This window comes from Aotus nancymaae, unplaced genomic scaffold (genome assembly GCF_030222135.1).
Source record: "Aotus nancymaae isolate 86718 unplaced genomic scaffold, 86718_ANA_hifiasm-v0.15.2.pri h1tg000064l_1, whole genome shotgun sequence".
Taxonomy (NCBI): Eukaryota; Metazoa; Chordata; class Mammalia; order Primates; family Aotidae; genus Aotus; species Aotus nancymaae.
The window spans coordinates 13,517,930-13,531,812 of record NW_026988479.1 but is presented as its reverse complement, the minus strand read 5'-3'; the positions used below and the strand labels follow the sequence as shown (position 1 = coordinate 13,531,812).

General features: G+C 44.8%; 1 protein-coding gene across 1 annotated transcript in view; it reads left to right on the top strand.

Annotated features, from left to right (window-relative positions):
• The window catches only part of ETF1 (eukaryotic translation termination factor 1), a 35,479-nt gene extending 31,070 nt beyond the window's left edge, over positions 1-4,409 (top strand). Inside the window, exons 9-11 of the mRNA XM_012476186.3 lie at positions 229-293; positions 1,698-1,845; positions 2,122-4,409. Coding sequence (XP_012331609.1) covers positions 229-293; positions 1,698-1,845; positions 2,122-2,204 — 296 coding nt within the window. The 3' untranslated portion in view covers positions 2,205-4,409. The remainder of the gene's footprint in view (positions 1-228; positions 294-1,697; positions 1,846-2,121) is intronic.
• Positions 4,410-13,883: the final 9,474 nt, after the last annotated feature.

Genomic DNA, 13,883 nt, shown 5'->3' with positions numbered 1-13,883 from the left:
TTGTTAAATCTGCTGAGGACCAGGACTGTATCTTGAACGTCTCTGATGTTTCTTATGGTTAAAGCATTGTACCTAATAGACACTCAATGTAAGCTAACATGCTTATGGAAAAAAGGTTGAGAGATTTGAGTCCCTGAGCCCTTTTCTCATCTAACCTCAACTTACGGAGTTTATACAGATTAGTATATGAGAGCCAAGTTAACATATTTTTTCCTCCTAATACTACAGAGGAGAAAATTCTCTATCTAACTCCAGAGCAAGAAAAGGATAAGTCTCATTTCACAGACAAAGAGGTATGTGATTATTTTCTTGGTTTGATGATATATGCAAGCATAAATCCATGTGTTAGAGTATACTGGGAGTGTAGAGGGTCAGCCTTGGGAAACCAAACCTCATATTAATTGGGGTTGTTGGGGGGCTGTAGGAGGTGATCATCTCTGATTTCAGGGAAGGAGACCAAATCATAGTTATTGGAGCCTTTTTTTGTTGTTGCGTTTTTTGGAGACAGGCTCACTCTGTCACCCAAGCTGGAGTACAATGGCACGATCTTGGCTCACTGCAGCCTCAGCCTCCTAGGCTCAGGTGATCCTGTTGCCTCAGCCTCTCTATACACTACCTTGCCCAACTAATTTTGTGAATTTTTTATAGAGATGGGTTTTCACCATGTTGCCCGGACTGGTCTTGAACTCCTGAGCTCAAGCAATCTGCTTACCTCAGCAGCCTCCCAAGTGGTGGGATTACAGGCATGAGCCATCATGGCCGGCCTACTTCAGCCTCTTTTTGAGGTAGGGTCCTGGGCTGTCACCCAGAACGGATGCAGTGGCACAATCATAGATTACTAGAGATGGGGTTTCACCATGTTGGCCAGCCTGGTCTCGAACTCCTGACCTCAGGTGATCCACCACACCCACCACTTGACTAATTTTTTTTTATAAAACCTGGGTCTTGCTGTATTCATCAGGCTGGTATTGAATTCCTGGGCTCAAGCGATCTTCCTGCCTTGGTCTTCCAAAGTGGTGAGATTACACACGTGACCTACCATGCCTGGCCTGTTTTTGTTTTTGTGTTTTTAACTAGTTAAGCAATCAGGAAAACATTTCCTTATCCTTGAAATCATTAATAGAGAGGAAAATTTACTTTGCATAATGCCTCTCCTGCACTGTGAAACCTGTGCTACTTTCTTCACTTTATCAGCTCTTTAACTGTAGTGGCTTCTCTGGTTTGCTCTAAATGCATCACCACAGTTTAAAGTATCACACTCCCTTATGAGATAGGTTTAAATCGTACCTTCCTCAAATTCTGATTTGGAGAGCTTTGTTCTTTATGAGGCCACTCCCAAAAGCAGTCCTGGCATATCTCTTCTGGGCCATTCAATGAGTGCTGCTTAGAGATACTACAACAGCCTGACTTCTAGAGTCAACAGTGGGAATCATAAGCTGAAAACCCACTGATTGTTTGTGTTGACATTTCATTGCTGAGGATAGAGCCTGAGGAGAGAAGTGTTGTTTGAAATAATCTGAATTTATCTGCTTATGTCCATTATGTTATCAAAACCAGAAATTACTTACAGACTTTACACACAGACACATGTAAATGGGAGGATGAGAGTGATGGTTGGGCAAGGGGCTGTGAGAAGGGCTAATAAGCCTTGATATATCCTAATCCCCCATTTTTGTATCTCATGGTCACCCCTATAGACCGGACAGGAACATGAGCTTATTGAGAGCATGCCCCTATTGGAATGGTTTGCCAACAACTATAAAAAATTTGGAGCTACGTTGGAAATTGTCACAGATAAATCACAAGAAGGGTCTCAGTTTGTGAAAGGCTTTGGTGGAATTGGAGGTGAGTAGAAAATCAGCAAACCAAACTTAAAACTAGGGTCTCAGGCCAAGGCCCCTCCTGGCTAGCCCTGCTTCAGGTGAGGTGCTCATTATCTACTGATATAGGTAATTGAGGCAGCAGGTGCAGGTTCCTGATTTGGACCAATGTTTATTATTACCTCTTTACTTCCTATAATTCTGCAAGAGACTAGAGCTTCCCTTAGTAGAGTGACCAGCCTCCCTACACACATGCCCATTCCATGAACACGGTTATTTACCTTTTGGTTTGTTTCCCCAGGTATCTTGCGGTACCGAGTAGATTTCCAGGGAATGGAATACCAAGGAGGAGACGATGAATTTTTTGACCTTGATGACTACTAGGTAGTCGACATGGGTCCGGCAAAACGTGCCTCACCCTCCAGCATCCAACCCAAGGAGCATACCCATGGTGGAATCCAAACAGATCCCTGCCTTACAATTGGAACATTTCCAGAACTTAATCCATGAGCATTGGATATTGAAAAGAAACCGAAACAAAACCAGACCCAACCCTACACTTTGGTTTGTCATGATGTCAGCACAGCAGCCTACGACTAAGTTCCTAAATGCCACTTTGGACTAATTTAAAAAAGAATCCCAGTTTTTACTTTTACTCAATGGTGAAATTGGTTGCTCTTGTATTTTATGAAAAAAAAATGATTTTTTTAACCTTCATACATAGAAGCAAAAATACTTTAACTGCTGTAAACCTTCAAAAGTTAATAGAAGTGAGATCATACTGGTTTGTTTCTTATTTTGATTGGAGAAAAAATTAAATTGCTGCATTTCGCAGTGACCCATTTACATGGCATTCTCAGCTTAGACTGCATAAGAAGAAATACATGTGGTGAAATGTTGGAACCATTTCTCTCTTGGTCTCTGTTTAATGTTGAAAGGGTGAGCTAATAGGAGGCAATTTCAACTTCACTCCCTCACGCTACCCCGTCCCCCTGCAGACTGGCAGTTTCAAGGATGCAAATTCCATTGCAAAATCAAACTGACTCATGAAGCATTTGGGCCAGTGCACTGTTTACTTCCATCTGTTTGCAGACACATTTGTGCCCAGCGTTTGGGAGCCCTTTGTATCGATGTTCTGACAAGGGTCCCTATAACCTTAACCTACTCAAAACCAGTTTGGGATGGATATGATGGGGCTTCTGTGCTCTTGCTGGGATTGGGAGAAATAAAACATGCAATTTAAGTGGAAGCGAAGAAATTTAAAGAGGATTTTCTTTTGCTTGGGTCAATCCTTGTTAAAAGGGAGGTGGACTTGTTTTCCTTGTGTTGGATGGCATGAGATTATGTGAATGTTTTGATTTATTAAAATGAACTGCAAGGTTTTTCACAGGAACGACAGACATGTATGACTGCATGTAATTATAAACTCCTGACCTCCTGGTGGGGTTGGAGCATCTGTTTCAAATGTGGGACTTACAAGCACCTCTCACACGAGAAATTAGGGGCGGGTGGGAAGGGATGGGACACAGCTTCTGGCACCATGGACTTTAAGACCATGTTGGATCCAAAAGTTGGCCTGAAACCCTGAAGCTTATGCTTCACAGCTGGCCTGTAAGTCAGACTTGAACCCAGCTGATACGCAAGGTCATGGCGTGCCCGAGGTGGTGACGGTGAACAAAGTGTATAGTATGTGCCCAGTGGTAGCAATGGAAAAAAGTATACCAAATGGACTTTGAAGGACCAAAGGTTTTAAAAGTCAATTGGTATCACCTCCACACTGACTAGGGTAGTGGGGTACATTTGGTTTTCAAATTGGGTACTTTTAACACTTTAGTGCCTGACTGCTGTTCTTTACTGACTTGATTCAGTCACTCGTAGCTTTATTGGTCTGAACCAGCTCCTTGTTCCCAGGTTACAGACCTGCCTATCGTTCCAATAATCCTGTTTCACTTGAATGAAGGGAGTATGTCTTAAATGTAAAGTTTCTGGTTCTCACACTGTACTCTGAGGTCCAAATAATGTCTGTCGATGTGTAACCTGATGTTTCAACCCCCAGTGAGAAGAGTCGATTCTTTGGTGTTCACCAACGTGGGAGACTTCACCGGAACAGGCTTTTTTGCTTTGGGCTCTGCTATTTGTTTGCAGAACACCCAAGAGCGAGCAAACATGCTCTCTTCACAGCAGTACCTTAGGGTTTTGCCATTGTAAATGGGTCTGATGTGATATGACAAGACCAGAAAAATTGGATGTAAATTTACATTTTTGAATATGCTTGTTGTTTCACATGATACATTTAGGGTATGCAGCTCCTTTTGTAGTTTTTATTTTTACTATTTAAGTTTGGAAATGATGCCAAATTTTTGTATTTCTTTAATCAATGTGTTCTCTTCGGTGATATATATTGCATTATATATTGATGTGTGTATCAATATATATTGATATGTATTACACATACAAACACAAATAAGAGGGGGTGAAAACCGTAGCCTTTGCATTCTCTATAGCCTCTGCAGAGAGATCCTAAGCAGCAAAATCTTGGTGTTGTGATGTACAGAAATGGAGAAGAGTATTAAACCATATTTAAGAATATACTTTGTGTGCTTGAGATTTTTTAGGACTGTTCTAGAAAGGCCTGAACTGTGGAGACTGAGTTCTCCAAGGCATACCTCAGATTAGTCATGGCCAATAGTATTGCAGCCTTGGATTTGAGTTGTGTACATTTTTCTATGGAAAGGTATGTGCAAAGTTTTTCTTAGATCCCAGAGTTACACTAGAGGAAGAAGGTTCAGGTTGCTGGGCCCAAACTAATTTATAGTCTCCCCCATTCTACATGCATGCCAAAGAGAATCTTGCCTTTTTTTTTTTTTAAGGTATATTAAGTATATTATCCCATAACCCAGCATACCATGGAGGTAGATGATGTATCCAATTTTACAGGTGATGAAGTGGAACAAAAGAAGGTTAAGTAGCAGCCCTTTAGTGATAACACCAAAATTTTATCCCAGGCCTTATTCCAAAGTTCTATCTTTTTGTCTTTGAGTCCTATAATAGAATGGTCCAGATGGAATAGCAGAAGCTAGGCCTGGGCCCTCTCCCTCCCATGCTCCTTCATCTTACATACACTGTATAGGAGAGTAGTAGCCTATTCAAGAGCAGGTCAGGGGCTCATCCAGTGGAGCAGGGCTCCTAGGCCAGGTTCAGAGCAGAAGAGGATTTGTTTTCCCCTAAAGTTTGAGGTACTTAGAGAGCTTCTTTGGTAGTTTAAGAAGCCTGGTTGAGCCAAGGTGGTGCGTGCTTTGCTTTCTCCAGGTTTGAGAAAACTGTGTTTTAAATAAAATTGACCAGTAATGGCACTTAGCATACGTTCACCCATTTTCTTACCTGATCTAGATGATAGCCCTGACGATGAAACTCAATCACGAGCTGGGAAGGGGCGAACATGCCTATGCTGGTGGAAGTGTAATTTTCCCTTAATGCATCTCTAGGCACTGTTCTTGAAGACAAAATTGTTGGAAGACAGCACAGTGGTGCAGAATGTATGAGCTGTGGTCTTTGCCTGTCTGGGCCTGCAGCACTTGCCATCTTTTGTTCTCTGGCTACAAGTCTCATGCCATGACACTCCTAGACAGGCACAGTGGATTCAGGGCTGAGTGCCAAAGTGGAATTTAAGCCTCATGCCAGCTTTTCCCTTGTTGCCAATTTGAGTGAATGCCAGCTGGGATTCCTACCTGTCAAGTCCAGTCCTGATGGGACTGGATCTCAGGGGACTTGGGAACTGGTCAGCCAAGTGGCATGGGAGCATCCCATTAGAGCTAGGGAAGCCAGGCACAGTTGTTTGCTTGCTCTGTAGCAGTTGGGTGTTGCAGGTTGCTGAGGGTATGGCTGAATAGCAGGACCTAGAGATACAGGTGAAAACAATTGATCACCTCCAGGGTTCTCTGTAAATCAAGTCTAAACCCTGTCTGGGTGAATTCTGTTTCAGATACAGCATCTCCAGGAGTCCTTCCCTGAAACTGGCAGGCTTACCTGAGGTTTAGCTAAGAACCCAGAACCAAACAAGAGAGTCAAGAAAAGCTCTGGTTCTGCCGGGCACCGTGGCTCACGCCTGTAAACCCAACACTTTGGGAGGCCAAGGTGGGTGGATCACCCGAGGTCAGGAATTCAAAATCAGCCTACCCAACATAGTGAAACCCTGTCTCTACTGAAATTACAAAAATTAGCCAGGCAGGTGGTGGGATTACAGGTGGCGCTTGTAATCCCATCTACTCAGGAGGCTGAGGCACAGTAATTGCTTGAACCTGGGAGGCGGAGGTTGCAGTGAGCCGAGATCGCACCACTGTACTCCAACCTGGGCGATAGAGCGAGACTGTCTCCAAAAAAAAAAAAAACTCTGGTTCTGGCTCTGCTGCTAGCTGGGCTTGTGACTTCATTGTATCAGAAAGTCCCTGAATCTGAACAGCCTTGCCAGCCAGCTAGGAAGCGTATCAGGAGAGAGTAGTAGGGAGCAGGATCTCTAAGGTTCTGCCAAGTAGAAATCCTGGCTCCACATGAGAGGCTGGCAAATTATTCCATGTGTTTGAGTAGCAGTTTCCCCACCTGTAATAAGGATTCCCCTACTTCATAAGGATGAAATGGATAAGGCACATGAAGTGCACAGTGTTTGGTACTTACCAAGGACTGGGATGGCAGCTGCTCTGATGGTTCCTCCACTCCCAACCTTGGTCCTCTGGAAGTGGCCAGGGAAAGCTTGTGCTGGTGACCACAAGGTGGTGCTAGAGTTAAGGACACTGGAAGAAAATTTGCTTCATCTGAAGTGGGGGGGATTTCTGACAAGCATTAAGAGGTGCCTGGGATAGCTTGCTTTGCCCTTAAATTCTGGGAAAGTGGAGAAAGTAGTTTAACAAAGGAGTAGGGACAACTGATCGGAGAGGAGAGCCCAGGAATCTCAATCCAGCTTTGCCCAGTTTTCTTACTCCTCATTCCAGGCTTTGAGCTGTCCTTCTGTAAAGTAACTTTAGTCACTGACATTTGTTGAACAGTTATGTAATCCTTAGAAAAATGTAGTGAGGGAGATGCTGTTTATATCTTCCCATCCACGTTGATTCCAAAGCCAGTGCAAATGCAGGTCATCGCTACAGAGTGAAATAAGACAGCATGAAGAAGGGCTTCCTGGGGGGCCCTTGGCCCCAGTCAGGTGAGCAATCCTGGCAGTGGTGAGAAGGCAAAGCTGTACCTGGGAACCTCAAGCCCATTCTCAGAAATGACAAGAGTCTCGTTTGACTCTAGTCCTTAGTTTATACAGCCACACCTTTATATAGCTTTTCTCCACAGTACCCAATACTTAGACTTCTTAAGGAATTATAATTTTAGCACTTGACTTTTTTTTTTTTTTTTTTTTTTGGTGAGACAAGGTCTCATTCTGTAGCCCAGGCTGGAGTGCAGTGGTGCAATCTTGGCTCACTGCAGCCTCAACCTCCCAGGCTCAAGCGATCCTCCCACCTCAGCCTCTTGAGTAGCTGGGACTACAGGCTAACGCTGCCACACCCGGCTAATTTTTGTATTTTTTGGTAGAGATGGGGTTTCACCATGTTGCCCAGGCTGGTCTTGAACTCCTGAGCTCAAGTGGTCAGCCTGCCTCAGCCTCTCAAAGTGTTAGGATTACAGGTGTGTGCCACTGCACCGGGCCTCTTAATTTTAGCACTACAAAGGATCTTGCACCTTACCTATTCCAATTCTTTCATTGAAGACAGAAGAAAGCTGAGGCCAGAGAGTAATATAGTGACCTGTAGGGCTCATCCAGCAAATTAGCAGAGCCGACATGAACACTTGCTGCAACTCCTGCTGCAACTCCAGATTCAGTGCTCTTAACAGCTGGATGATCTTGTTATTCTTCATTCCAGGCCCTGTTCTCTCCAATGTTACAAATGAGAGAAGGGACAACTGGAGGGAGCACATGGCCTGAAACCAAAGACAGAGCTAGGAGAGGAAAGGTGGCCAACATCCAGATGGAGTTATGAAAGCTGTTTGAAGTCACTTCCCTGTGAGTCAAGGCTGGCTTGAGTGTGTAGATCAACTTGCTTCTCCAGCCCCCCGGCTTCCAAATTAGCCCCATCTAGCTCTTGCTGACTGCCACAGACTTCTAACTCCTCCCACTCTGCTGAGACACTATACCTAGGCTTAGCCCCTTCTGCTTGCCTCTCCATCCCTACTCAAGGAAAGCTAGAGGGCAAACCCATTTCCAAGGAAGCCAGGACAACATGGCAGGAGGGTGGAAACTTAAGAGAAAGGCTCCAAGCAGGAATGGCAAGGATCTTCTGAGAGGCAAAGATGCAGAGAGATTCCGATTTCTGGGAGAAGGCAGGTGGGGGCTGGGCTTGAGAATGAGGAGAAATCAGGGCTTGATGATGCCAGGACACCTGCCCCATGTTATATGACTATTCAGACCCAAATACATGCCCAGCCTAGGCTCCCTGGGTGGGGGAAGGGGAGGCAAGATGAGCCAGCTGGGGTGAGCCTTGAGGGCCTGCAGAGGCTCTTTGTTTTTTGTTTATTTTTGTTTTTTCTCTTTTCTTTTGAGATGAAGTTTTGCTCTTGTTGCCCAGGCTAGAGTGCAATGGTGTGATCTCGGCTCACTGCAGCCTCTGGGAGGGGTGCTCTTTGTAATAAGGCAAAATGTTGCCTGGGAGAGATGCCCTCCTTCACACCCCTGACAGGCTCTGATTCTGAAAGGTAGCATGGAAGGAGTTCTGCCCTTCCCTGGGGAGCTGAACAAAGTCCCTCAGAAGTCCAGTCTCCTCCAGCCTTCTCCGCAGACACTCCACTGCCACCTCTATTCCTTAAATCAGACTTGAGTTAAGCCAGTCTCATTCCTTGACTCAGCAAGCATTTGGACATGTTTCACGTCCTGAACCCTGTGCGAGGTGCAGTGGGGAACCCTGCCCCTCAGTGTGAAGGTCCAGCAGTGGAGGCTGTTAACAAGGAATGGCAATGAAGAGCGAGGGAATGTTAGAGGACAAGGGGAGTGCAGGGTGGCTCCCGCCTCCTCGCCTCCTCTGGGAGTGCTAGGTCTGTGTGGCGCGACTTGGGTCAGCTGGAGAGATGAGAGGGTGAGTTTTGAGAGTACGTGGATCAGTCCTGACTGGATCCAAGGGCCAGGAAGACATTCAGATTTCAGGACACTGGTTTTTTCATCCTGCTATCGTTTCTGTGATTTGTTTATTAACAGCTTTATTGAGGTATAATTTACGAACTATGAAATTAACCCACTGTAGGTATAGTTTGGCTATTTATTTTTAAAAGTAAATGTGTGTAGGCCAGGCATGGTACCTCACATCTGTAATCCCAGCAGTTTGGGAGGCTGAGGCAGGCAGATCACTTAGAGCCGGAAGTTCAAGACCGGCCTGGCCAACATGGTGAAACCCTGCCTCTACTAAAAATAAAAAAATTAGCCAGGTGTGGTGGCGCATGTTTGTAGTCCCAGCTACTCCAGAGGGTGAGGCAAGAAAATAGCTTGATCCCAGGAGGTGGAGGTTGCAGTGAGCCAAGATCCTGCCACTGCACTCCATCCTGGGCAACAGTGGGACTCTGTCTCAAAAAAAAAAAAAAAAAGAATAAAAGTAAACGTGTATAGTTATGTAAGCATCCCACAACTCACAACTCAATGTTCAGCATCCCAAAAAGATTATTTGTCCTCTCTTGCAGTCAGTCTCTATTCCCACTTCCAACCCTGGACAGCTATTGATGGATCTGCTTGCTTTTTTTTTTTTTTTTTGGAAACAGTCTTGCTCTGTCCCCCAGGTTGGAGTGCAGTGGTGTGATCTCCACCTCCCGGGTTCAAGCAATTCTTGTGCCTTAGCCTCCTGAGTAGCTGGGACTACAGGTGCCCGCCACCACGCCCAGCTAATTTTGCTATTTTTAGTAGAGACGAGGTTTCACCATGTTGGCCAGGCTGGTCTCAAACTTCCGGCCTCAAGTGATCCGCCCACCTCGGCCTCCCAAAGTGCTGGGATTACAGGCATGAGCCACCACACCAGGTCTCTACTGATGTGCTTTCTACCTCTACAGTTCTGCCCTTCTTAGAAATTTTTATATTAATGGAAAAGCACAATATGTAGTCTTTTATGTGAAGCTTCTTTCATTTAGATAAATTTTTGAGATACATCTATATTTCTTTTTTCTTTTCTTTTTTTTTTTTTTGAGATGGAGTCTCACTCTGTCACCTAGGCTGGAGTGCAGTGGCTCAATAACAGCTCACTGTAGCCTTGATCTCCTGAGCTCAAGTAATTCTCCCACCTCAGCCTCACAAGTAGCTGGGACTACACTGCCATGTCAGGCTATTTTTTTATATATTCTTTTTATAGAAATTGGGTCATCTTATGTTGCCCAGGCTGGTCTTGAACTCCTAGCTTTAAGTGATCCCCCTGCCTCAGCCTCCCAGTGTACTGGGATTACAGGTGTCAGCCACCATACCCAGCCTGTTGCATGTTTCATTTTTATTTTTCAGTAGTATGATACAATAAGAAATATGTATACAGGTCTTTGCCCCACCCCTTTCCTGGCATACAGCTCCTAAAACCCACAGAATCCACAGAATGGTAAGAGTATGCAGTGGCACAATCTTGGCTCACCACAACCTCTGCCTCCCCTGGTTCGAGCAATTATCCTACCTCAGCCTCCTGAGTAGCTGGGATTATAGGCGCCTGCCACCATGCCCAGCTAATTTTTGTATTTTTAGTAGAGATGGGGTTTCACCATCTTGCCCAGGCTGGTGTTGAACTCCTGACCTCATGATCCACCCTCCTCAGCCTCCCAAAGTGCTGGGATTACAGGTGTGAGCCACCACGCCAGGTAAGAGTGCCTTTTCTATGCTAATGAGATTACTGATGGCTGGGGGCCCCTAGGTAGCTTCAGGATGGAGACTAGTCACCAGAAAGACCAAAACATGATTAGAGAGTGGAGCTTTTGGCTGGGCACAGTAGCTCATGCCTGTAATCCCAACACTTTGGGAGGCCAAGGCGGGCAGATCATTTGAGGTCAGGAGTTTGAGACCAGCCTGACCAACATGGTGAAACCTTGTCTCTATTAAAAATACACACACATACACACACACACACACACACACACATTAGCCGTGCATGGTGGCACATGTCTGTAATCCCAGCTACTCGGGAGGCTGAGGCAGGAGAATCGCTTGAACCCAGGAGGCGGAGGTTGCAGTGAGCCAAGATCGCGCCATTGCAATCCAGCCTGGGCAACAGAGTGACACCCCATCTCAAAAAAAAAAAAAGTAGAGCTTTCAGTACCTGCCTCCCACGTCCAGAGAGGGGAGAGGGACTGGAGGTTGAATTAATCACTGATGTCCAATGCTTTCATCAATCATTCCTATATAATGAGACCTCCATAAAAGCCCCTAAATAACAGGGTTCCGGAAGCTTCCAGGTTGCTGAACACATTGAAGTGCTGAGAGGGCGGCATGTCCACAAGGATGAAAGCTCTGCACTCAGACCTTGCCCTATGCATCTGTTCCGTTGACTGTCCCTGAGTTATAATCTTTATAATAACCTACCATAATGTGTACATTTTTCCTGAGTTCTGTGAGCTGTTCTAGCAAATTGCCAAACCTGAAGGAGGGGGTCATGGGAACCCCTTATAGCCAATTAGTCAGAAGTACAGGTGGCAATTTGTGACTGGCATCTAATATTGGGGCAGTCTTATGGAACTGAGCCCTTAATCTGTGGGGTCTGCTAACTGAGGGTAATGTCAGAATTGAATTGAATTGTAAGACACCCAGTTGTGTCTGGAGACGGATAATTGGTTGGTGTGGGAACAAAACTCCACATATTTGGTGTCAGAAATGTTGTGAGTAAAACAGCACGACAGTAATATTCCATTGTATGAATATATCACATTTTGTTTATCTCTTCCACTGGTGGATATTTGAATGGTGCCCTGTTTTTAGCTGTTTGAATAATGCTGCTATGAACATTCACGTACAAGTCTTTGTGTGAATATATGTTTTTGTTTCTCATGGGTTGATGTTGTATATCTTTGAAGAAATTTCTATTCAACTCCTTTGCCTGTCCTGAATTGGTTTATCTTGTTGAGTTATAACATTTATTTATATTTTCTAGATACCAAACCCTTATGAGATATATTACCTGCAAGTATTTTCACTTTCTGGATAATGTCTTCTGATGCACAAAACTTTCTAATTTTGAAGAAGTTCAATTTATCTGTTTTTCTGTTGTTGCCATATCTAAGAATCCTTGCCAAATCCAAGGACATGATCTATCCATGTTTTCTTAGAGTTTTAGCCTAGGCACAGTGGCTTCTGCCTGTAATCCCAGTACTTTAGTAGGCCAAGGCAGGAAGATAGTTTGAAGCCAGGAGTTCAAGGCCAGCCTGGGCAACAGAGCAAGCCCTCATCTCTACGAAAAATTTAAAAATTAGCTGGGTATGGTGGTGCACGCCTATAGTCATAACTACTTTGGAGGCTGAAGCAGAAGGATCACTTGAGCCCAGGAGTTTGAAGCTGCAATAAACTGACTGTGCCATTGCACTCCAGCATGGATGACAGAGCAAAACCCTACCTTTTATGTGTAATTTGGCCCATTTTGAGTTCATTTTTGGATACAGTATGAGATCAGGGGTCTGACTTCATACTTTTCATGTGAATATCCAGTTGTGGGGCTGGGCATTGTGACTCACACCTGTAATCCCAGCACTTTGAGAGGCCAAGGCGGAAGGATCACTTGAGCCCAGGAGTTCAAGACCAGCCTAGACAACATAGGGAGACCCCATCTGTACAAAAAAGTTAGTTGGACGTGGTGGTACTCACCTGTAGTCCCAGCTACTGGGGAGGCTGTTGTGGAAGGATCACTTAAGCTCAGGAAGTCAAGGCTGCAGTGAGCTGTGGTGCTGCCACTGTACTCCAGCCTGAGTGACAGAGCAAGACTCTGTCTCAAAAAAAAAAAGTTGTGCAAGCACCATTTTGTTGATGAAACTATTATTTCTCCCATTTAATGCTCTTTGCTCTCTTGAGAAAATCAGTTGGCCATAGGTATATGGGATTATTTCTGAACTCTGAACTCTCTGAATTACTTCTGAATTCATAAATAATCCCATATACCTATTGCCAACTGGGTATGGTATAATAATCCCATCCCATGTACAACTAGTATAGATATATAGGTTTATATTTCCTTTCTTTTTTTTTTTTTTTTGAGACTGAGTTTCTCTCTTGTTACCCAGGCTGGAGTGCAATGGCGCGATCTCGGCTCACCACAACCTCCTCCTCCTGGGTTCAGGCAATTCTTCCTGCCTCAGCCTCCTGAGTAGCTGGAATTACAGGCATGAGCTACCATGCCCAGCTAATTTTTTGTATTTTTAGTAGAGACAGGGTTTCACCATGTTGACCAGGATGGTCTCAATCTCTTGACCTCGTGATGTACCCGCCTCGGCTTCCCAAAGTGCTGCGATTACAGGCATGAGCCACCGTGCCTGGCCAGGTTTATATTTCTAAATTTATTATGCCAGAACCATATTGTTTTGATTTATGTTACTTTGTTGTTTGTTTGTTTGTTTGTTTGTTTGTTTTTTGAGACAGAGTCTCTCTCTGTTGCCCAGGCTAGAGTACAGTGGCAGGATCATGGCTACACTGCATTCTCTACCTACTGGGCTCAAGCAAACCTCCCACCTCAGCCTCTTGAGTAGCCTGTACTATATGTGTGTGCCACCATGCCCAGTTAATTTTTTTAAAATGTTTTTATAGAGACAGAGTCCCTCTGTTGCCCAGACTGGTCTTGAATTCCTGGAATCAAGTAATCCTCCTACCTTGGCCCCTGCAAAACAACAGGAATACAGGCGTGAACCACCATGTTCCACCAACTTCTAATATAAAATATTAAAATAAATGTGAAGCCGGAGGGCCGGGCGCAGTGGCTCACGCCTGTAATCCCAGCACTTTGGGAGGCTGAGGCAGGTGGATCACGAGGTCAAGAGATCGAGACCATCCTGGTCAACATGGTGAAACCCCGTCTCTACTAAAAATACAAAAAATTAGCT